Source organism: Amia ocellicauda, chromosome 3 (genome assembly GCF_036373705.1).
Source record: "Amia ocellicauda isolate fAmiCal2 chromosome 3, fAmiCal2.hap1, whole genome shotgun sequence".
Taxonomy (NCBI): domain Eukaryota; kingdom Metazoa; phylum Chordata; class Actinopteri; order Amiiformes; family Amiidae; genus Amia; species Amia ocellicauda.
In genome coordinates, this window is record NC_089852.1 from 43320975 (window position 1) to 43346488 (window position 25514).

General features: G+C 38.3%; 1 protein-coding gene across 8 annotated transcripts in view; it reads right to left on the reverse strand.

Annotated features, from left to right (window-relative positions):
• sgcg (sarcoglycan, gamma) overlaps positions 1 to 25514 on the reverse strand; it is a 150659-nt gene that overhangs the window by 43402 nt on the left and 81743 nt on the right. For 3 of the 8 annotated variants that reach the window (XM_066699639.1, XM_066699633.1, XM_066699632.1), the window contains exon 1: positions 13467 to 13759. The exons of 3 other annotated variants lie outside the window; for them this stretch is intronic. In XM_066699639.1, coding sequence (XP_066555736.1) covers positions 13467 to 13556 — 90 coding nt within the window. In that variant the 5' untranslated portion in view covers positions 13557 to 13759. Of the gene's footprint in view, positions 1 to 13466; positions 13760 to 24468; positions 24966 to 25514 lie in introns of those variants that run through there. 2 more of the 8 variants (XM_066699638.1, XM_066699637.1) reach the window with 1 other exon arrangement.

Consider the following 25514-nt stretch of genomic DNA (forward strand, 5'->3'; position numbering starts at 1 on the left):
GCAAAGCTTAGAGAATTTTCTATTTGCCCAAAATAAAGAACAAATCTGCATTCTCTCATTATTATTGTTATGTTTTTTATGGAAATGTATTCAGACTAGATAAAAACTGAGAGGAGCTCGGAAAGCCTACTTAAAAATCAAAAAGGCAGACCCAGCAACACGGCAATAAATCTTACGTGTAAATACAGAGGGGCAGCTCTACAATGAGCTGAGATATGGAGTATGACATACTCTATTAATGAGCTCGGCAGTGGGTACAGAACCACACTGTAATAAATTACCAGAGCACCTCTCTTGAAATGAAATGACAATAGATTCAAGGGCTGTGGCAGAGGGTTCAAGGTACCTTTTCAAAACAGGAATTCAAAGTTTTTTTTTTATGTCACTTGTTATGCTTTCTGCATTGGAACATTAAAAACAAACAACGACAATGTATTTGGTCAATTAAAACTAAATTTCAGGAGAGGTGTGGGACCCTCAAATCCTACTTTCCCAGCATTCCCAGAGGAAATGATGGGAAAGTAGGATTTGAGGGTCCCACACCTCTCCTGAAATTGTATTTACTCAAACTCTTACAGGAAATATTGAAAATGGATTTAAACGAATAAATAACTACATTGCTGATGTACAGTAACATTAAACAGTCTAATTACAGGAGTTAAAAAACAGTATTTGATGTGATTAACCTGGTTTAAAGGTGCCATGTTTTGCCATATTTTTAATTCAATTTTTGTTAGTATTTTTCCATTATATATGTACCTAAATAAACATCTGTCAATCTATACAGGATGTGACATTAATGTGCTCACCAGGACACTTTCCTGACAGTAAACCTGCTTACTGGATCAGCTGAAACACCAACTAAACAATCTGTGCAAACAAACACAGAGGGGGTCACGCAGAGCACGCGCAGGAGTATATGACAGCTGAGAATCGAAATAACTGGAAAAGTCAGAAGATATAACCTGCTCTTTTAAGCTTGCCTGAACATAATAAAGTACTTCACATATCAAGCCAAAATTGTAGCTGGAATTCAAAGGAGTGTCTAGACCACCACCTTTGCCAGCTGGTGTAGGACAGAATTTCGATTTAGAAGTTACTGTACATTTTCATATACTGCAGGGATTGGGATTTTTATTATTAGTTTTTGTTGTTTGAATTTTCCAATATAGAAACAATTGGCAAATATATGCCAATAGCATTTCCCCCCCGCCCCCCACAAAATATTTCATTGGCTGACTCTACTTAACTATTGCAGCATGCAATCTGTGTCCTGTGAGGAGTCCTCCCATCCCCCCCCCCCATACTTCCATGGATAAAAGTAAACCAATTTGCAGAGAGTAAATCCACTGGTGAAACATCTGTGTATGTTGTGAGAGAAATATGGCCTTCAGGCTAGAAGTAACTCCTTCCAATGAGGTAAACAATGTTTACCTAAATTACTGAGCAAAGCAGCTGTCCCTGTGTAAATCTGTGATGCCATGTGGTGCTTTGATGAAGCGAGGACCCTTTCACCGACATTCATCAACGCGTGTGTTTGAAAATCTTGACAAGAGTGCAAACACAGCACAAAATGTTACAAATGATGAAAGATGACCTCCCTTGTGGATAACATTTTCAAATGCCACTTAATGATAGTTTCCCCCCCTCCGAATGTGCATGAAAAAGAAGACATCTTCAAGCCAAGCACCCACAGATTGTCAATGTCTGACTTTTAAAACCCTTTTCTAATGGGCTGGAACTTTGATTGGCTGGGAATCCACGAGCGCAAACCCTGACAGCTGGGGGAAAACAATGCCTGCAGGGCTTCCAAAGAAATTCAAATTCTTTAAGGAATAAACACGCACACACAAACACACATGTATTGGAAGTATGTAATGGTTCATAACGCAGTTAAACCTCTTTAAAAAACCTACTGGATTTCAATATGGTACTGAACTGAAGGCCACTTACAGCAGAAGAATGCTGAATCAGACGCTCAGGTAAAGAAATAGTCTTAAAAGCATGGGACTAATTCAGGTTTGGAGTAAACTATATACCATTTTCAGCAAAGTAAAGATTACAGCAGAGTAGTTTAAACATGGATAACACTTTTTAGCGTGGATAATAGCTTCTCAGGCTAAAACTGTGTGCAATATCTATGGGACCTGAATGCTGAAGTGTAATGAAACACTTTAACTGTAACAGGTAGGTTGCTCATGCTGTTTAACTGTGGTGTTTAAAGCTAAAGTATAGCTTTTTTTATCACAGCAGTCTGAGACAGAACAACCAAAATCTCAAAAACAGCTTCTGCAAACCTTGCAACTGAACGTGACAAAGACAAATGTCAATCATGCCCATGTCCCCTCCAAGAGAATACGACACTATAGGATTACATTTCTCATTGTAAGTCACACTTTTCCAGCGAGCTGTAAAAATCAATGAAGCTCTAACATTATGAAAAATGGTTCTTATTAAATGCGTGTAAAAAAAAATAAAAAATAAAAAATAAAAATTCTATTGGGGCACTTGCCAAGTTTTACGTTCAATGATAATAAAATATCTAATTTTAGGAGTGACTGTCTCTGTCATTTCGTAAAGGAGGAAATTCCAACAAAGAATGAAGCATTACACGCAGAGTCAATTTAATTCAACCCCAAAGTGACCCGAGTGAAATCAATGGGGGCACAAATGGAGCGGCAAAGTTGTGCTTTACAATCTATATCCTCAATCCATATTTCATTTTCTTTTCTTTTTTTCTTTTACAAATTACCAAAATTTATAATATTAGGGGCTGTTTGGCTACTACAGAAAGGCCATTCCCTGAAAACGTGCTCAACACGCTCCATCGATTGTGTGTGTTTAAATATGCTGTCTATATTTGTAAGAAGTATCAGGTACCTAGAAAGTAAAAGACAGGATTTTGGTAGATTACGGGTTTTGTTCCAGTGCAAAAGTAGAAAATGCATCTCTGAGGAACAATCATCTGAAATAAAAATCGTATAAATTAAAATATATACTAAATTGATTTATTGTTTTCCAGCCTCTGTTGCTTCTTGCAGGATTTGCACCTTTACACTGTTTCAATTGTGTTCATAAACATGATAAAATCTAACTCTGAAGCAAAAGCAAATCTCCCTACTCACATCTGTTTGTTTGATTCAAAGCAGAACTGCAGTTTTGAAAATCAGCAGAATAAGACTGGGTCGAATAGGGTTGCAGTGGACTTTAAGAGAGAGCGCATTCCCAGCCATGGAATATCCTCCTGTTGGTGTTACTGAACAATGAAAAGAGCTCCATGTCTCATTGCAGTTCTGTGCTGACGGCATACATTTTAAAGGAGTCTTCGCTGTCTTTACTGCTCCCCCGAGAGGAAAGACTTTCTCCTGTCAGCACATCTCCTGGTAGGATTTTTATTTAATGGACTCCTAATAAGATATCATTTCTAGACCCCAAAACAATATCTTATTTCTTCATACGAGTGATTTGCATGATGGATGCATGTTCTGTGAAAGAATACAGTCAGTGGACAATTACTACCAATGTTTGCCGGAGCACATGAGCAATCATTTTTGCTCATCAGCGTTCCAGAGAATTCTGGGTAACTAGTAGACCAGATTGTGCCCTGCAAGATTATCATTTTACTGCAACTCTAATCATAAATGCATGCACTTACAGGAACAATGAAACAAAGGGGTTTGAATATGTAGGCGGATTTCTCCCTTTAACTTTCGGCATTTTAAATGCATTCCTTAGAGAAGGAAAATGACTTATTGTAATCATTGTAAAGGAGACAAAGAACAGAAAGGGGTTTCATAAATCTAGTAATGTATATTTTTAATCAGGTAAATACAGTACCTACATATACCACAGCTTGAAATATGTATGTCCCTGATAGATACTGTTGCATGGTTAAACTAAATCAAAATAAAATACTCTGTAACATTCAACTTTACTCTTTTGGGGAAAAAAGCTATATGGCACACACTGAAAACAAATGCAAAAAAAAAAAAAAAAAGTTTAAGTTATTTATAAAATCAATTAACACTATTTTGAAACCCAGACGTGTACCAGACTGTCAATGTTTTGATTGTGAAGACTTCAACTCTTTTCGCCATTTTTGAAGTCTTTTCACAACCTTCCTGTAAATCACAATATTGACAGTTTGTCCTTTACCTTGCTGGGTGCAGGAATGTAATTAACTGACTTCAAACTAATTAAAGTCAAATAAAAATCTCATTTTCCAAAACACACTTTTACATTTGTATTGTTTATGCTGTGTGCATCCTTCTGGCCGTCAATGATGGTGTTGTGTTTTCAAGCCAATTTCCAAGCATTCAAGCTGCTAAAGCAACAGGACTCAGACTCCTTGGCTTACTCATGCTTTGGTCTTAGCTATTGTATCATCGCAAGTAAGTATTTTTGGGAGCCTGATCCCATTACTCCAGTAAAGCGCAACACAAAATGTGTGAGCCCGTTTGCTTTTCTACTCACAGCACAGACTAGAGAAGATGGGATGTAGAGGGTTGGCTACTGGATCCAGTAATAGTCACATTTCCCTTAAGGAGTTCCCCCGACTGTTTTTAAATTTCCTAACCTCCACTTTAAACTGCGTTTGCATGAGGGGTTCTGATTCCAGCCAAGCACACTGAGAGCACACTGTCATTAACCTTTCAGCTGCTGTGGGGGCATCACACACATGTGCACATCTGTTTATGTGTTCTCTGAACTGCAGTTTAAGAAGAAAAGTCAATACATTGCTTACAAGATGCTTAGAATGGAAAGATTTTGTTTTAAAGAGAGGCGTGTTCTTGTGCTTCAAATAAACACAAAAAAGGTCTCTCAGTTCTCCCTTTGACAGTAGTTATTACATTTGCAAGGAAAAAAAGGTTGGAGGCTTCTTTACCTCTGAAATTCATTCATTTTGCATAGAAAGAAATACACAACAGGCAAGTTTGCTAGAGCCATTGGCTGCTTTGCACTAGCTTGGATTTCATATGCAAGAAATGAAGGCATTTATAACCTTTCTAAGCAATAAAACAGGATCCACAGCGGAATTGCAAGATGCGAATGCTGATGAAATGTGGACTCCACCTGGAACACATCCGTGTTCAAAGGGGCGCTCCTCTACTACACAAAGAGGCGCTTCACTGCATGAAACGCAATCCAGAAATTAAGATGCAAGCAGGGGAACATCAAATGGAAGATAATGATCGCCTGGCTTGTATTCCCAGGTCGCCTGTGAAACTAATCATAATCAGATAAAATCCTAGAGCACCACTTTTGAGCTCAGCATTTTTGCTTATTTGATGTTGTCGGAGGAAAATAAAGGGATCTTACACCATCACTCTTAATCAACACTCTCAGTTCATCAGGCTATAAAGCAAATTGGTGGTTTAAACATGGATGGGGGAAAAAGGCAAAAGAGGAAAGATTGGCTGTGGGAGTGAAAATATTAAAATGGAAGATCTTCAAAGCTTTCTGTGGTCGCAGAGCACTTTTTAAAGAATACAGTACAGATGGAGATTTATTATCAAGAACTCAACAAGCTATTAACCATTTTTCAGGAGGAAACCATGAGAACATTATGATTCAGATCGTTACCACGGTGATTCAGAGCTCATTTAGCTGCTGAACAGGGAGTTGGAAAACTGGAGGACATTTTTTTTTGTGGTAACATAGCTCAGAAAGTATGCATTTAAAAAAACTGGCAGTGGAATGCTGAAAGTATAAAATTCTGTTATAAAATAGAATATTACAATTTTTTTTATCCTTACGCAGTAACAAAAAAAATAAACGCTTGTTTTGTCAAGCACTGTACTGCAAATCTAAAGCTAATAGACTCAATGGATATTTAGCACTTGGTGTCTGGTGTATCTGTTGCAGTTTAAGAGGTGGCAATAAAGATCATTACCATATTTACAGCGAAGGTTAACCGAGATAAAGGCATTCAAGAATTATATCATGATGCTCTTAATGCAGCAGGCGATGTGATGGGTTGGCAGTGTACTCTGTGCTGCCAGCTGCCAATTTTTAAGTTACACTCTAAAATATGTATTTGTTTAACTGATGACATTCTGGGCACGCCTCATTTCAGTGCATTAGCCAGGTCTTTTAAGCGTTCAGACTAGTCTATAAAAAACACGGCTGGTGGAGACAATGGCCTCTGCACATCCCTTTGGCTGTTGTTGTCTGTCTTTCCCCCTCATCAAAACCTTTGTAAGCATGCACACTTCAACAGACCTTGAAAAAGCCATTGCAAAAACAAGTTATGTGCAATAATGACCGATTGGCCCTGCTTTGCATCTTCTCGGTGTTCTCAGACCCACTGTTTAACAGGTGGCCTTCGGGTTATATGTACTGTACTAATAATCAGACTATAATGCCCTATCTGGCCTTTTGCAGTGAGATTATAGTACAGCCATCATTATATAAATTGGCAGCTTTACAATGTACAATTAATAAAAGTTAAAAATTGATAAATTAAGGTTTTAAAGATACACACCATTTAAAAATGATACGACAAAGTCAAACATATAAGCATAGCAACAGATGTTCAACCAGCCTTTTAAGCACGTTTTAAACTTGTGTGCTTAACTTTTAAACTTAATGCAGAAACAAAACAATCATAAAAATGGCTGACAAAACTGCAGATGGTTTAAAATGCAACACACAGCACACATAACAACATAAACAACACATAAATAACAACTGCTGTTTGATTAATTCAATAGTAACTTGATGAATTTGGTTGAGTTTGAAGCGTTCTTGAAAGGACAGACATTAAGCATTGCATTCTCTACGAAAACATGGTAACAACTAACAAATTAAAAGCTTACTTACATCAGTTTAAACCGGAGGGGCTACAATACTTGCTCCAGTGTTAGTGGCAGTGTTTCACGAGTGAATGTCTGAATTATGGCTGCTAGTGGATAGGGTACCATTGTATCATTCATCTTGCCTGCTATTTCAAGTGATTGTAGGTTTCATGAGAGAACGATCTAATAGCACGTTAAAAGTACTCTAGCTCATAAAAAAAGGACACATAATTGCAAAAGTGGATTTCAAACTGTGTTTTTCCGGAGTTTGCGATAAATTAATACTGATCAGTCCTCACACATACAATTCAAAAGTATAACCTTAAGATTCTGAATCATAATGATAAAATTATAATAGTAATAAAGAAAAACTGTACAGAGCCAGTAGAGATGTAGAAAATAACTGAAATGCCATGTGTAATTTATCAGCAATTCTATTTGTTTGGTTGACAAGTCTTGGAGGGGCTCATATAGCGAAGCACGATTAGTTCTCGGAGGTAAATACAATCACAGTACATGTCTTATCAAATCCAGCAACAATGCAATTTCCTATCTCCAATGATAACACATTAATGGAAGCCAAACACTACTCCGAAATTACCAAGCTATATTTCTGCATTTATCGGAATTGCTTATCCTCTGATCAGAGGTGGATATATAGCACAGGTCATTATATTATTGCTCAACACTAATACTCAGGAAGATACCCTCGTAAATAGACTGCATCAAGCCCATAACAACAACAACAAATCCAGAAACAACTGCCTTGAAAGCATCGGGTTCCAGTTTCTTGCATGCAAGTACTTTTTATTTTCATGGGACATGCATAAATATGAAATAAATACCAAAAAACACACACAAAAAAAAAAACAATTTACCATTAATGTTTCAGCCACATTTTCTTAGGCAAATGTAGTCAGGCGTGTATACGAGGAATGCCCAATTCCCAAATCCAGTCTTCCACAACCACATCTAGTAGATGTCTTGCCAAAAGAGCTCTCATTTACTGAAATGGACCAGTTATGCTCTTAATTTGTCAACTATAAGAGTTTTCAAATCACTGATGATGTATGCAAACTAAAAAAACATGCAGCTGCAGTTCTTTAGGCGCAAAGCTGGCTTCCGTTGATCTACAACACACAGAGACTTTGAGGTAGTGTTGTCATTTCATTTGTCATACTTACTAATGACACAAGCTTATATTAAACTGGACTGTCTGAAGCACAAGACCCATGCCACTTCTTGGGTATTATTCATGTCAGTTAATAAACTACAATCACAAGTGAACACATTGAAATGACACAGCAACTTGTCTTAGGTCAATGAAAAGGTCATTTAATTGGACAGGTAATGGGGATGTTTTCAACAGTCAGGCATGTCGAACAGTTTGAGATGTCGTGTCAGTCGGGAGTTATGTACCATAGCAAAACAATATCATAAATATCAAGAAAGCATGACTACAAAATATATTTTCCAGGTTGGAAGATGTAAAATAATATATTATGAAGGGTATAAAAGGCAGCTGGTATTTATTATGTATTAAATGCACCTCACCACTTTTCCGCAATAGGCCCCAGAAGACTAATCTCGCCTCGTTTCAGTTTCTCTGGTATCTGTTTACATTCCGCTGGCAAACTGTTGTAAATACCAATTACCTCTAACACAATATACCTCTTTTCCATCAAATTAAGATGGTCTTCACAACGAAATACCTATTTTCTTTCAAACAGATTGCTTTGGAAGACTCAATTCTTTAATAAGCCTCTGTTTCTAGTGACCTTAAGAAGTGCCAGAATACACTAACTGAATACTGCATGAAGCAGCAGACTAAATGAACAAGCCTGTGTCATGATGGGGGGGAAAAAACAAACTAAAAAACAATGTGTGCTTTATTAAACATATTTCAATAAAACTTACAGAAACTGAGTGAATCAATAATTTCTGATGTTAACCACAGATTTTGGTAAACATTAATATGATCTAGTATATATAAAATACATAATTTGCTTGTTTTCCATTCTGGGCAATACTACTAGCACAGCAAAATCTTCAAATCACACCCATTGTTCAGGCGGGGATATCATCTTACAACATCCTCCTACTGAGGGGGAAGCTCCCATATCATTATACATAGAACTGTATCTCAGTTCAGAATAATTAGGAAGGTCTTGTATGAACTAAATACAGAAAAAAGTAGGAATGCTCATAAGGTTACTTTAAGGTTGATTACAGAGTAAGAGTTTGAGTACTTTGAGTAAATTTTGGTCCAGGCTAGGGTTAGGGTTAGGGTTAGAGTACCCATAATCCCAATCTTTCATTAAGGTTGCTTTTCTACCAACTTCATCAGCTGTAAACTTGAATGGGTCGAACAAACTCTTATGGCTGGTTTCACAGACCTCAATTAGCACTAGTCCAGGACTACTCTACCTACATTTACAATGGGTAATCCAAGACTAGTGCTAATTCGGGTCTGTGAAACCAGCCCTGTGTTGGTTAGGGTCAGAGTTCAGCCTGTTGCTCGGGAACAAAGAACAACAAGCGACACGTTAATTCAATGTAACTTTTTTTTTTATAAATATTTTGATAACATTAATGTATAAATTAGCCAACTGGCTGCATTTTCCAATCCAGAAATTCATCGGACAACTTAAAATTACAGATCAAAACTGTTACACGAATCCAAAGTTTTGCTACACAAAATAGATAGAGTTAGAGGGCTGCTATACAAATAGATCAACCAATCAAAACACATCCCTGTATACGACATAGGCCCATCTAAAGAGCAGGGCTATCTATTAAACACAGCGTGCTCCCTTATTATCTGTCTTTTCTAATATTGTGATATTAGGTGCTTGGCAATCCTCCTCCTCCCATGTTGCTAGATTCATTTCTTCCTCCTGTCATTCTCAATCTAATGACAATGGCTTCTCGCAAATGGTGAGGGGGAAAGGAAATTTGTAGTGAAAATAAATTCATTGATGCCAGTCTTGAATGAATTTTTCAATGCATTACTAACCACAGAGCTTAGCCAATAGTGCTATTTTTGTATTACGAAACAGCTGTCGCTTCACTGACGCCAATTTAAGCAAATGCTCAGTCTCCATAAAATTCGCTCCTCCATATTTCACAGAGGCATTCACTGAGAAAAAGAAAAAGCAAGAGAACCCTGCATTACACTCTGAGAGCCAGTCTTAAAAGCAAGAAATGTTTACGAGGGCCTTTCAGGACAGTCCTTGAAACTGAGGCAGGGGGGGATAGTAGCAATAGCAATTATACTGTTGCTGTAACATTTACAATCATTTCTTGCTCATATACTGACCATCCAATATGGCAATAATGTGCTTAATCAAACCCTCTGAGATTGGCATCTCACAGGATATTGTTCACGAGGAAACATGTTGGTCTTTTTATTTGGAGAAGCTTCGGTTGCTTATTGCTTTACAGGGCAGATAGCTCCATGCTTGATCGATCACAAAGCTCCTGCAATCAGATATTTGCTTTCATGTGGTGACTTCTGGGGAACTCTGACACTCCAGCAGGCCCTGCATGTCTTGGCGATCAGTTTCGTCATGTCAGTCACATGTCAGTTGATGTGCCTCCTCAAGAGCATATTTGTACATTCCCCTGATTGAACACTGAGTGGGCTGTGTTGGACCACATCAATATAGACACCCCACAGGTGGGAATGCCCTTGGTTTCCTCCATTGTTCATTTGAAACTGACGCATTTTGCTTAATTGTAATGCAATGCTGTAACTGAGTGGTGCATAACTGCAGTTATTGAGATCTTAATGCAGGTAATTAACTGATTGACTGACCGATTGATTGATTCATGCTTCAATTTTTCACATTTTGCCTTGGTAGTGGGCAAGACAACTCTAATAGTCATGCAGTATGAACTTGACACCAAAATAATAACTTTCTTGACAAATCTATATAGCTATGAACATTTCATACACCAGGCATTGTGTAATGCACCAGATAAGAGATCATAAATTAATCCCTCTGATTAAATTACTTGCAGATAAAAGAGAGAGACACTGTTTACCAGATACTGAGATAAGAATCATTTTACTCCTCAGCAAAACAGTCATTGACTCCACAATTGTCTTTTTTGTTGCATTGTGCTTTTCCAAAACTTAGCTGTAAAATAAAATAAATAAAAAATAGTGGGCATGATAAATGCCTTAAAGCTAATGCCAGAGGATACTTAACAGGCCAGAAACCTCTCTTAAGACTAAGGAGACAACTTATTTTCCATTGATACAGCTTATGAGGAAAAACCTTAGCTTCACAGATAATGAGTATCTCTCTCCCCCAGAAGCAACCTCTCCAGAGCTTATCTGTCACCAGGGTTCCATAACTCAACATGATGAATAATCCCATTTTTCACAATCGCTCTACAATATTGGTGAAGAAAGCTAATCCCAGTTTTGTCCCCCTCCACAAAGTGACGATAAGGCCCACCTTTGAATATCTGATGAACTTCAATAGGGAACGAAAAACTGTGATGCTGCTGGTAGGCACAGGGCATTGGGGGATTTGGTCCACGGTTCTGAGCCGGGGGGCACAGTGAGGAAACAATGAAACATTTTGCAACTAATCAGGGACCCTGGGAGATCAAACAGTGGAAATACATATAAATTAAGAGGCTGGATGCAAATAATTCTGCAATGCCCAAATGAAAAGGAGACTGGCCTACGAGCTCTAGCTCCAGCAGTCTTTTATAGCAGGCTGTGTTGCCTGCAGGTGTGGACTTAAACCAGAAGAGAAATTCAGAAGGGTATATAAAAACTAAAGAAAGAAAAGAAAACCTCACAAAAATAATAAAATTCCAGAAATAAAAACCCTCAATTGAAGAGGTTGTTTACTTCTAGACTTGAGGCATTATTAGGCATGCTTATCTTATTAGAATATATATTGCATTTTCTTTGATGTGTGGAGACAAGTTTAAAATAGCATTTCTCAGGCAATAATGCAGCGGCAGCAGTAATTTCTTTAGGGAGAAGTCTACGACATACCAACCACCAGCACTGCATTGTCCACAATTCGCCAACTTACTTTGAATGTCTACGAATGCCCGTGTGATGCTAGTCTTCTTGAATTCCAAAGGATTGTAACATTTAATTGAGCTGGCCAGGAAAGGGAGGATAAGGAAATTTCTTGAAGGAACAGAGCAGTTCTGGGGCATTTGATTTCACAAACAAAGTAAAATGTAAACACCACCACGTGAGCAAAAACAGCTGGGATAATATGAAAAGGAATAAGAGCAACACATTTCAGCTATGGCTTGATCCGCTACTTGTTAACATTACTTTTCTCAAATTTCCTATGGACTATGTCAATAAAACAGATGAGAAAGGGATCAGGCTTTCTACAGATCAGAAAGCAGACCAACAGCGCCATAGTAACATGAAAAACACCCGCCAAAAACCACAGAACCTGTATCTTCTCCAAGTGATACCATCCTTGTTTGTGACCTTGAATGCTTGTCACGAGACCATACACCTATAAAACTGGTCCCTTCTTCCTCCCAGGTTGTGGTTTATGGGATTCAATCACAGTAAAAGAGGTGTTAACCATGCTAATGCTCCTCTGAGGCCCGAGAAACTCTGTTAACCTCTCAGCATGCTGTCCCTCTTATATTGCGCCAGCATTAAACCGAGGGAATGGCCTGCATATCTTTTTTACTTTTCTATTATCTGGTGTCTGTTTTCATTAGCTTTAAAATGGCAACATTGGTTTTACCCGTTTCGCTGCCTTCCCTTTATTGCTTGAATTTAAAGTCCCAGCGCATAAGCACTTTCCAGAGCCGCAGGAGTCGAGCTTGAACTTGGGGGGTTCTTGTTTTTCTCCTGTCAGACCAAACGTGACCTCGCACAAGCCATTCAAACGTGCCCTGAATCGTATAAGCCGTAAGCTAACTTGTCTATGGTCGCCAGATTACAGAGCATTTAAAGACAGACTCCAGTAGATCAGATGATTCAATATTTGGCTTTTGTGAGAAAATAATACACTCATGCGAGCTGGAATTGGTCCAGTCCAAGGGAAACCAAAAGCAGTTTGAAGGAGGATCTCTCATACATCCAGGCAGGCCCCTCAGTTCAACTGTTTCCACTGCCCCGACACACCCATTTCTAAAAATACTCTGTGACACTTGATACTCTCTTCACTTTCTATTACAGCACACAACTTAATGGAACAGAATAACAAAATACTGTAAAATACCAATTTTTCAAATAAGGAGAAACAAAGAGAAATATAAGTAATAAAAGAAACAGTATGATAAGAACCTATATCATTTATTTGTACATTCACCAATTTACTCCGCCTGCAAACTGAAACTTGCAAACTATGCACTAGCCTGTAAAATGTAGTTTACATTCACAAAGTGAATTTACCTGCTCTGTCCCCACTGCAATTCTTTTACCTTATGATCAAACTTGTCAAAAAAAGCCAACCAACCAACAACAGGCAGACATAAGACATCAAGGACACACAAACACACAGCCTGCACAAAGAAACATCAGAGTGCTGTGGCTGGAATTGAGAGTAACTTTCTTTTTCACTGACGGAAATGGCAAAACGATCAGCCAGTGCTTTCCACACTACACTGCGTTGAATAGCCAGTAGTAACCCAATCGTACGTATCTGAAGGAGAGTTTCCTACCCTTGCCTTTGTGCTGATTAGTGCTTCCTCTGGAGTTGCAACTGCGCTCCTGTGTATCAGTGCTGGAGTCTGGAGACGTCTATCAGACATTCAACAGCTGCCTGCCATAAATTTAACTCTGGCAAAGTACCCACTAATCACGGGGTGATGGCTTTTCCTCTGCATTCTGCATATCGTATGAATCTCTGAGGCTTTCTGTACTGTTTCTTTCATACTCATAACAAGTAAAATCAATTTTATCGCAGAAAAGAAGGCAGCCAAGTAGCATAAAGCAGCAGGGTCCTCTTGAACATTTTCCCCAGTCAAGAATTGAAGACAGATATAAATAACAACAGAGTAATGTACATTGCTCCTGCAGGGGGGAGGGGGGGGGGGGGGGGGGGAGTTTGTTACTATATAGATAAATAACCCGGTTGGGGCTTATGCTTTTGGACCCTTGTTGTTTTTCCCTATAGTAACTTCCATGTCTTTTAATCTGGGAGTTTTTCAGATTGATGTCAGAGAAGAACTTCTGTGTTTGTATGGCAACAAATACTCCAGTCAACTGCCACGACAGAATGATCAAATCAAACAAACACACAACTGTGGAAAATGCATCTCATCCTCATGCTCATTCCCCTCAGTGATCCCATTTACAATGCGATTCTGTTATTATTATTAACATTTTCAATGATCTCAGTGCTGTAGTGGTTTCAGAATTTCTCAGGATACACAGATGAAGAAGAAACACGTTTATTACAAAAATATAAATACAGGTTAACCCAGAGCGCTCCTCCCACATGAAGTGAAGAAAAGAACTAAGGATGGGAGTTGGAGAAGCATTTTTATATCTTCAGATAGACAAAGGGTTACAGTGTCATCTATCAGAAGTGATTATATCTCATTAAAATAGGCGTACAAAATAATTTACCACATATATTATAATTAACACAGACCTGAGTTTGTTACTGTTGTGTTTGACGTGTTGATTGGTGCTGATCAGCGTTCTTCAGGCAGCAGATGTTATCATATACATTAGTCCTCAACCACATGCCTGTCCCAAAACACACAATCTTTATGCTGTTTAAGCTGATTGAATATCCTAAACACAGTAGTTGACTGAAATAAGACAATAGCTGTATACAACTACAAGAAACTAATTATTAAAGTAGCCCCCAGAAAGGAGTAAATTCAACTAATGATTGCTTTATAGACAGAACAAAATTAACAACATGAAACCATTAACAATATCAAGAATATAAAAGGAAATGTTCAGGAAATGTACAATGGTACAGAGAACTGTGGCCGTAACAACAAATTATACCTTTTTCTCGAAAGCGGATCCTGTTTCTTTCAAACGATTCCATACGTAGGATCGGTGTACATATTCATGTCATGAATATCTGCAGACGTGTCACATTACCAGCTCACCAACCAGACTGTGGTACCAGAATGTATTGTGGTCATTATAGCGCTGTATTACTCAAATCAAAACAACCACTTTAGTCTTAAGGAAACTGCAGATTTACTTTAACACAACATTGCTGTGCATGCAATCACTCCTACTTTAAAACCCAACGTATTTATTGTGCTACTGCAGCAAATTGCTATGGACACTATTAAACAGTGTGGACTCTCAGAGAAAGGTAAGTGAGTAGGAGGTGTGGGAGGGGGGATAACAAAAGCTAGGAAGCTATTTTAATTCTATTCAAAATGATATAAAAGGCTAGCTGAACAATCACAGATTAAGCTGTAGTGCCAGATGTAGGCTATTACACACAATACTTTATCCTCAACCTAAGTGCTTTCCCAAACTTGAAAAGCACCATTTCAAATGAACAAAACAGAGAAACAAATCTTCTTGATTCAATATCCAGGAGGACTTAAAACATGATCTTTCGTCTTCAACATATCGCTCAGTTACTTACTGACAGAGTCCATAACTTACTACAGAATAATTCATTTTTTTCCCCTTCATCTTAACCTCTCTGTTAGTGAGAAATGTATGACTGGGAAGAAAAAGCAAACATAAATTATACATTGACACGTTGCCACAACTGTTTGAGTAAATTCTATTGTCACTGCACATGTCCTGTGGTGTTTTGAAATGTACGAGTTCGGTGAAATGATTTTGAAATGTCATCTTGGATTTGTGCGAGGGGAAAGTCCTAAAGGCTGCCGTCTCTCAGATCTCTTTCAGCTGCTGGAGGAACACCAACTGTAGGGATGTCCGTCACATTACGGTTTGGGGAAAAAATACAAACATTCTGATTTCAGTGTTTCGTAACTGTGTACAGCTCAAGGCACACCTAATTAACTTTAACATTTGGAGTGGCACACGAACCCATCCTGCCCACCCACCTGCGCACTCTCCTTTTATAAACCTGAAATTTAAACATTTAAGTGAGAAATCTCAGCTTGTCTTGATGCCCAGACACATTTGTATCTGCTAGAAACATATTTATTCTTGATTATTTCATTTTTTCCTCATGTGTCTAACTCATTCCGTGGCACACCCATGTTCACAAACATTTCGAACGGTTAATACACCCCCCTTTCATGGAACCCTGCTAATTGCTCTTTAAAGAACAGGAATAAAAGAAGAACCAACTTTGCACTCATCTAGTATATGAAGACCAGCTATAACTTTCTGAACTTTGCCATCAGTCACCAAAGTGAAGTTAAAAGCCCTGCTCATTGATTTTCTTACAATTCATGCAACTTTAAAGCCTGAAAAATCCCTTTGGGGACATAAATCCCTGCAATAAAGTCCATTCTTGGCACTAAGTGTATTTTTTTTTTCAGAAGTGTAGATTTATGAACCACATTTGCACATTCTGACAGAAAATGATGATTAATCAGCATTACTGTGCAATCGCTCCATTTATGTCAATGGCTTTATTATCATTAAAAAGTTAACTTAGAGTAATGGGCTTCTCCATTTTAGTGGGTACTATATGTCAGATGGATGTGTGGAACTTTTTAGAGAATATATATATATATATATATATATATATATATATTTTTTTTTTTTGCCTTAGATGTCTTTCTTAAGTAAGGCATTAAGTGGAAGATGGAAGTACGTACGCACCATGCAACAATCACAAAGTTAAAAAATGTACAGCTTGTTAATATATGCATTTTCTTTTACTAGACACAAATACAAGTATGTTGTGTACTTAATTTCAGCTCTGACTTGCCAATTCAAAACAAAACAACAACAAAGTTGGAGTAAATCTCAGGTAGCAGATGAAATACAAATTCAACAAACATACAACAGCTATATAACAATCCTGTTCCCAAATGCATACGATCAATCTACATTTATACTTTGTGACTCGCCCGTTGAGATGAAACAAATTCAAAAGGCTTCACAAACCTCGTGTCCCCTCGCTGGTCTCCCTGTGGGACATTAAGAGATTCCTAATGAGGGAGCCTTCAGGAAGAACATACTAGAAACGAATCACAATGTCCGTGTTAGTGTGCAGTGTCAAGCTGTAGCTCTTTTGATCTATGGGTTTAGGTTCACACTGGCACAACTGAGCGCCAGGCAGCCAAATCATGTTAAAACATGGAGCAGGAACTTCAGGGCAGGCCGAGAGCAAATGCAGTCAACAGTGATCAACAGTGTCATTGTTTGGCATCTGAAGAACCAATTCTAGACATTATGCATGTGGGTTTTTGGTTTGAGGCATTTTCATATCAAGTTGAAACTATTAGAGCAATGGTTTAGTACAGGTTTGGATGCATGTGTGTATATGAGAGACCTCAAAACGCGAGAGGCAGTACGTTAAAGTAGGGTTTGTATCGTACGATTTATATTACTTGTTCATCTGGTGTGGACAATGTGGGAAGAACATTATCTTTTCTGACACTTAAGGGCTATAATTCCACCATAGATGTACTACCATGACACACTTCCCTTTCAAAAACATTTTTCAGCCTCTGAGAAATAATGCAATTTGTCAAATACAGCTCTCCCATCCAATTTGAATAACTGGCTGCTTGTTTCCAACTTTATTTAAAGAGGAACGTATCTTGTGTGTGTCCGTTAGGTTAAGAAGGATTACCAAATCAAAGTGCAGAATTATAATCTTTCAATCTTTAATAAAAATATATCAATGTAATAACTTTTCATAGACGATTCTGATTTTCATAAAGCAATATCTATCAATCAAATGTTTGTTAGTATTCCACTGGAAAGAGCCGCCCTTATCAAAAAGCATGTTTACTGCAATAAAATATCATGAGTGTCACAGACCGATAAGCTGTGAGTAACAAGCTCAAATCCTAGATCTAATCTCCACATTAGTAAAGAAGAGAGCTGCACTGAAACTGAAGTCTCTTCTTCCCGAGAGTGATATTAAATATCAGAAAACCCAAGCGTTTGTGACTGACGTCTGAGACCCCACTGAGAATGGAACGGTGGCTTGTGATATAAATACAAGTCTTAGGTCAGAGGTCATTGCGTCACTTTATTGTACTGGCCATCAATATTGCGGGGTATGGTCAGAAATATGAAGCTGAGATTAGCTTTCAATTGGAGAGAAGAAAAAAAAAAAATACACTGAAATATTCTCGTACTGTAGTCATTCCAGAGCCCCTGACATTAGATTCCTTTTTTGTGTTTTTCATTTCACACACCTAAGAACAGTAGAATAAAGTTAATTCTAAAATGATTTAATTCCAATTCCACAACAGCAGCTTCTTATGTTAAATGTCCACATATATACATAAGGTCTGCACAATATTGGAGTCTAATTAGCTTTCCATATGCTGTGGTACATGCACATAATCATACGGCACTGCATCACATTAAGAAACTGACTTCTGAGAGTGGTAGCTAGTTGAAAATAAGTTTACTTAATTGTGGTAGAACAAGCATGTATTAATTATATATTAATGAATGCAAAGCAGCTTGGAAAAACACTTATTTTAAAAAAGTTTTCTGCTTAAAGGTATATTTCTAGATAATGATGTGTTCCCATAAAAAACAATGCTGTAATATATATATTTAATTCTACAGCCTTCTCAATTCCAGTCCCTGATTAATGGTGGACAACAAATTTCAGTATCTTGGCATTACATTAAGTAGTAAAGCTAGTATTCAACAAGTTTCTTCCGGTTTTACACGGAGACAGATTGATTGATTGAACAAGAAGGAAGAAATGCAAATTTAGCTCTACAAAATTTAAAATAACCGAGAGCCCAAATCAGTCTCAAAAAAGCCTGCAATAACCTCAATAACTACATATATGGAAAATGTGAAACATGTCCGATTGTCTTGACTATTGGATACGAGCTGAAAGAAAGAAGAACCGAATTCCTATTCTGTAAGACAATTTAACTACATTGGAGATTTTGTATATTAGTTTTTCAAGGAAGTAAATTTCCTTTTGCTTCCAGCATCAATAAAATGAACCATACATAACATGCACGGTTATAGTGTGTTCCTCAGTAAAGCAGAGGTGTGTAATTCTTTCGTAAAGGGAGAAAGAAAGATAAATAGCAGTACTTTTTGCAGCAATTTCAATTTCAAAGAATATTAAAACCATATACATTGACACATAAAAAGATCTGAAATGACGTCTAGAGTTGGAAAATGGGCACTCAGCGATCACAGCAAAACTAGTAAGTTCATACCTTCTGCAGTAATGAATCACTTGGCAGAAAAGGGAATGTAAACTGCAATAACTCATTCTTTGAGAGGATTAGGTGAACTACTGACACCCAAGTAAAACCTATGTACATGGCACTATAAAGACTCCTTAGCAATCTAGATTATTTTGTATGAATACATCTCCTTATTTTCTTAAAATACTGAATGCAGTAAAAAGGTATCCAAGTGATACTAACATGCCATAAAGAAGATTTCTTTAGGCGTTTCTATTATAAAAGGCAATGGAAAGCTATTGAATACTGCAAAGCCTACTTATACTAACAGTATATAGGCTATGAAAGATTTATGTTCAGCTCCCCAGAGTATCTGACTGGCATATGTTCTCCAGAGGATGAAATAAAGATATATAAAATGTTTTTTTTCTTTGCACACTTAGCATTCATAGGGGAAAACATTATGGCATTGTTGTGTACCACCTGCACACAATACATGCAGTAATAATATGAGTGAAATATATTTCATATCCCTTGCAACAGAACCTTTGCCCTGTTCACTAGGCTGTGATGGTATCCTTAAATTGTGTGTCCCACAGAAAAATCATCCACTCTCTCTGGTGTGTTAATGGTCTTAAATCTCTGCCAAAATTGCAACCAGTCAAATGTATACAAAAGGATTTGGAGGTCCCAGTCACAAGACCTTTACAAAAGAGGATCCCATCTGATGGTGCAGTTCAGGAAATCTCCTTGCTTACATTTGGCATTGCATTACAGGAAAAATGTGAAATTGCATTTATTTCACACAAGGAGGTAAGCGAGGGGTTGGTACTGGCGTGGGGCAGGGGGTGTGAACCGGCTGCTCATTTACATAAGAAAAAAAACATAGTAGTAGTGGCGGGAAAGAGTTGTGACCTTAAGAAAAAAAACACACATGATGCAACTCAAAGTGACTGGGCTGTGGCAAGCTGAATTCTCTCATGCTGATCCAGTCCCAATCTCCTCTATCAAAACTAGTTTGGAAGTGCCCCTTCATGCTCCGCCTGCACAAATGAATTAGAGAGGAGGCTACATGAGAATGGATGGATTTGCGTCTTCTGTTGATGAACTTGTCTCTCAGCGAGTGATTCCGGGCTAGTGGAGTGGCAGTCCAATCCATCTCCATACCGCTGGCTTGACAGGGAAACTGCCACAGGCGTAATTAAGGTATTAATTGGTTCGATCACAAGCAAAGCGCGGCTACAACAACAAAAAAACAACAGCTACATCTTTCCTGCTCAGGAACCAAACTGCCATTATGCCTAATGTTTCCCTGCACAAATACTGTATATATATACACACATACACACACACACATACACTCACCTAAAGGATTATTAGGAACACCTGTTCAATTTCTCATTAATGCAATTATCTAACCAACCAATCACATGGCAGTTGCTTCAATGCATTTAGGGGTGTGGTCCTGGTCAAGACAATCTCCTGAACTCCAAACTGAATGTCTGAATGGGAAAGAAAGGTGATTTAAGCAATTTTGAGCGTGGCATGGTTGTTGGTGCCAGACGGGCCGGTCTGAGTATTTCACAATCTGCTCAGTTACTGGGATTTTCACGCACAACCATTTCTAGGGTTTACAAAGAATCTCCCTCAACTGCAAGATGCTATCCTATCAATATGGGCCAACATTTCTAAAGAATGCTTTCAGCACCTTGTTGAATCAATGCCACGTAGAATTAAGGCAGTTCTGAAGGCGAAAGGGGGTCAAACACAGTATTAGTATGGTGTTCCTAATAATCCTTTAGGTGAGTGTGTATTGAAAAAGACAAAGATAACAAATGATGGGAAAATTTAAAAAAAGACACTTTGCAGGCGAGACATGGTAAAGGGAAGCTATAGATCAAAGCAAGTGTAAATTATATGAAAGCTAATGATAATGAACATCTCCTTCTACGCACACACAAACACACTCAAATCATTGTTTGCTATCACCTTTGTACTGCACTGTACTGTGGAGGTACAAAAAAAAAAAAGGCAGGACAAGCTCTTGACAATACAAACCAAATGCAATACAAATAGCTACAGCACAAAGACAGTCGGGTCTATTGCTTCAGGTAAGTGCATTTCAGTGTTATAATATCCCGTTGAAAACTGTAATATGAAGATCCTAAAAATATGGCATTTCTAACAACTGCAGCTGCTTATCAGTTCCCTCTGGTGGCCGCAGTGAGTGGAGACAAGCTATAGAGCGTCCATGGCCCAATAAGGACGCCCCTTCAGAGGATTAATTAGCGCATTCATAGATGAGTTCTGAAATAAATATTTACCATGTCCATCCAAACTGCTTTTTTAATATGAATATGCCATTCCATTAACCCTAAAGTAATTTAAGCTATGTTTACGTTTCTAAACTTTGGATATCTTAGTTATTGACTTTTCTTATTACTTTTGAGCATCTTTAAAATCATAAGAGGAGCCAGGGGAACAGAAATATCTTATAATAGTGTTTATAGGACACATGTTTGTAACCTGTACATATTAACTAGAAAGCAATGGTTTCCATACAGGCCATCACTAAATGAACTCAGTTTTCCAAAATTAGCCACTAGCGGGCACCAGTTTAGGTACCACCTAGAAAACCTCGACCACTGTTCCAACAGTGATAAACTCCCAGGCAAGCTGACAAACATGACTGCTGTCATCACGTTTAAAAGGATGTTGTCAAATATGGATTTTACACCGGATTAATATTGTGCTGCCCTTTGGGAAAATTAGGACAAGTGCTTCTTCAAGGAAAAATGCCCAGTGGAATCTATGTTGAATGGTTTTATGTTAAAGACCAACATCAGCAGAACATGTTTTCCACAGATCTAGTTACCTAAACATTATTTCTATAAGAATGTAGAACCGTTAATTAAACTAATGGTCTTTCAGTGGAAAATCCAATAGGTGGGAGGATATGCATGACCTTGTGAAACAATCAGGAAATAATTGCCGTATCTTAGCCCTGCTTGCAATAGCTTTCCGTAATCTCTCATTTTCTTTTCGATAAATGTTATTTTTGTAAGATGGTTCCCACCACTATTACAAAAAAAGATCACCATAAGGAACTTAATCAACACATACCATTAATTTGTGCTTAAATATACCAACTAAATTCAATGATTTCTTATTGTTATTGTTATGGTGTTTAGTATACATCCTGTATTATGTTAGATGTTTAAAATGCATTTAAACCTTACCATATTGTTTAATAATACCTTCCTTCTGAGCACAGTTTCATCTCTTTGTGCATCACTGAGCCTAATACTGAACTAGACATGATATAAAACCTTAATCATTACAAATTGATTAAGCATTTCTTACCGCAACCCATTCTTCCTGAAATGCCAGCATATATTTTGGGAATTGAAAATAATCTGTTTTCTGGGTACACACTAGCGATGCGGAACAACCTGTTTGAAATATAGACTGGAGCATGAAGTTGGCCCAACAAGATGAATAACCTAATTTTAAAATCTACTAAACTCATCCATTTACTTGTGAGAAAGTTCAGCTAAAGCAAAGAGTAGAGAGAAACACGCTAATGGTGAGTCTAATACATTTGTACAGCATTGCTGCTACCATTTGGAAGACGACACCTCACTTCACTGAGAAGATTCTCGCTGGACTACGATCGTCACATTTATCGAGCAAAGAAGCATTCACACTTCTTGCCATTTCTTGGGGTAAGCAGGAGCCATGCGGTTTACAAAAACATCACAATTTTATTGTAGCATAAATTCATGCTTTGGACAAAGTGATCTGGGGTCCGTTATATTGCAATTCTAGAATATCGATTGTTCTCTTAAGGCTGAGACAAAGTCACAGCCCGCAATAATGGCCACACTTAAGCTCAGACATCCAGCAGGCTGAGTGCATTGTACACAATATAATGCTTAAAAAACACATCTATAAATAAGTCACAATCAGGCAGCGCGGTATGGTGGTAGATAGAAAGGTGCCATTGTGTTGTTTTTGTAATACACATTTTAAGACCAAATTGTGAGGCTTTTTTTTTTTTTTTTTTTCTCTTCATCTTCCTTGTTATTGTCACCAGCCTACATCCAAGTCTTCTTGGTCTAAGCCCCATTGTGCTAGGCTCAGTCGCTCGGTTTTCTCACATTAGATCATCAGTAGGTTTGAAGGATGAGGTTTGACAGTGTCAGGGAGACAAAAGTACACCGATCTGCAGTCTTCCTCATTGCCCTTGGTGGGCTTAGCAAGAGGCAAAATCTGAATAGCACGTTCTCTAGAAGAATAGCACAGTGCCAAATTTAACATTAGGGAAACCTGCAATGGTGCAATCGAATAGTCAAACAACTGCAGTTGGACTCATTAAACTTATCCTCTTTATTGTCCTAACAAGACTGGACTGTGGCTTCCTAATGTAACATGCTGAACATGTCTGCAAGCTGTGTTGTCCTAGATGCTATGGAAATGTCTTACAAGGGCTTTAAAACGTTATTTAGATTTCTCATGATCCTCTAGTTGAATCACTGAAGGTCAAACCTAATAATATGGGAACCCACTTCTACTCATTATAAAGTCACAAATTGTGCTTGCTTGAAATGTGTAAGTGTAGATTAGAGAACTTGGTAGTGTAATTACTATGTATAAAAGCATCTCAATGACAGCTACACTAAAGTATTGGAAAACCAATGCTCAAAATGGACTGTTCATACAGGTACACCAGCTAGTTTTTGTAATGGTAAATTAAACAGAATAATTACAAAAGAGCACAGAAAAACAAAATTGAGAATAACAATAAAGGGGAAAGAATATATTTTTTGAGAAATCCATTTAGAAAAAAAAAATGTATTTGGTTAAAATATTGTGAGGAGACTTTTTTTTTTTTTTTTTTTAATATGGATTGCAATATAATACATCTTCAACATATTTGCTGTAACACCATAAATGACGACGAATAATGAAACAAAACAGCTTTAAAGAACGCATTTTAAATGGATTTAATAGACAATAAATAAACAATCAACTCCCACTCCAATATGAAGTAACACATTGTACTTTACATACCTATAGGAGAGGGTTTCTGAATATTGGGGAAGTTTTAACTTTAGCTGCTTTAAATAAATTAAAAATAAAAAGATTGGACGTGGGTTTTTTTTCCCCCCCCCTAACAGTGACTTTCACACACGCATCGCAAAGACGCAAACATCTACCTGGTGTCTTTATTTGCTGCAGCAATAGCACTTTTTCTTTACATCATTTCAATTAAAATACTGAAGTTTCCTGGATCATCATGCGTGTTTCACACCTGGCACATACTACACTACAGACTTCCAGCCCGGATGCTGTAAAGGTTTCAATCTTCTCTCTACATGCAGTTGAAACAACGCAAACCAAATCTTACCTGGACATTCAGGTCTGGCTGCAGAATTCAGCGGTTTGCTCGTATGAAGCACAGACAGACACAAGTCCATCAGCCCCTGCCTCATCAGCTCAGACACTCTGTGGGATGCGTGGGAACCATCCAAGGGACCTTTCCAGTCAAACTCGACAACCTGCGCGTCTAAAGTTTTAAAGTATCCTTCGCTGGTCGCATCGACGTGTCCGTCTCATCACCTCCCCAGGTGTGGAGAGTTGCACAAGCAGGGCTGCCACTGGCACACTTGGCACACTACCGTAATCACAGGCTCAGCTACGTGCGCTCAGACCGCAGCCGCACACGCTGCACATCGCACCGGGGCTCCAGCGCGCCTGTCCGACCCGACCCGACCCGACCGGCTGGCGTTTGCGCTGTTTGTCGTTCAACAAGCCCCGTCTGTCCGGGAAGCACCAGCAAAACCACTGCAGCTTCCGTGCCGGTAACCACTCACTGTGAACTACAGAGGACTGACTGCGCTGCCACCTGCCTGCGCAGCTCAGCGCAGCACTCCGCAACACAGCCTGCAGAGCTACCGTATTTACTCGAATATGCGCGCACGGTTAATCAGGCCTCTGAAGTTTCTAACTCGGGGAACTGGTTGTCAGTACTAATTCTGCCCATTATTACTACTATTATTTACCGTCTCTCCTACTTGTAAAGATGAAGCTGAATTCAAATTGGCGCTAATGGCAGACTTACAAGTAATTTACAAATGTAATGCTGCTTATACCGGAGAATTTGTCTAATCCCCACCAAAACCTAATTTGACTAATTGAAGGCTTCGCAAATTACACTAGTTATTAATCTGCCAGTAACAAGCTGCTGTGTCGCGCTGCTTGGGCACCCATGGAGAAACCATTTTCAAACAGCAGCTCTCACTGCAAAGCTCTTCCCAAGGTAGGAATTATCCCCGACTCCAAACAGTGAATTAAAGCATGGTTTAGATGAGTGGCTCTGAACCCTGGTCTTGGAGGAGCTTCTGCCCTGCTGTTATTGGTTCCAATAGAGCTCTCAATTACTTAATTGAACTC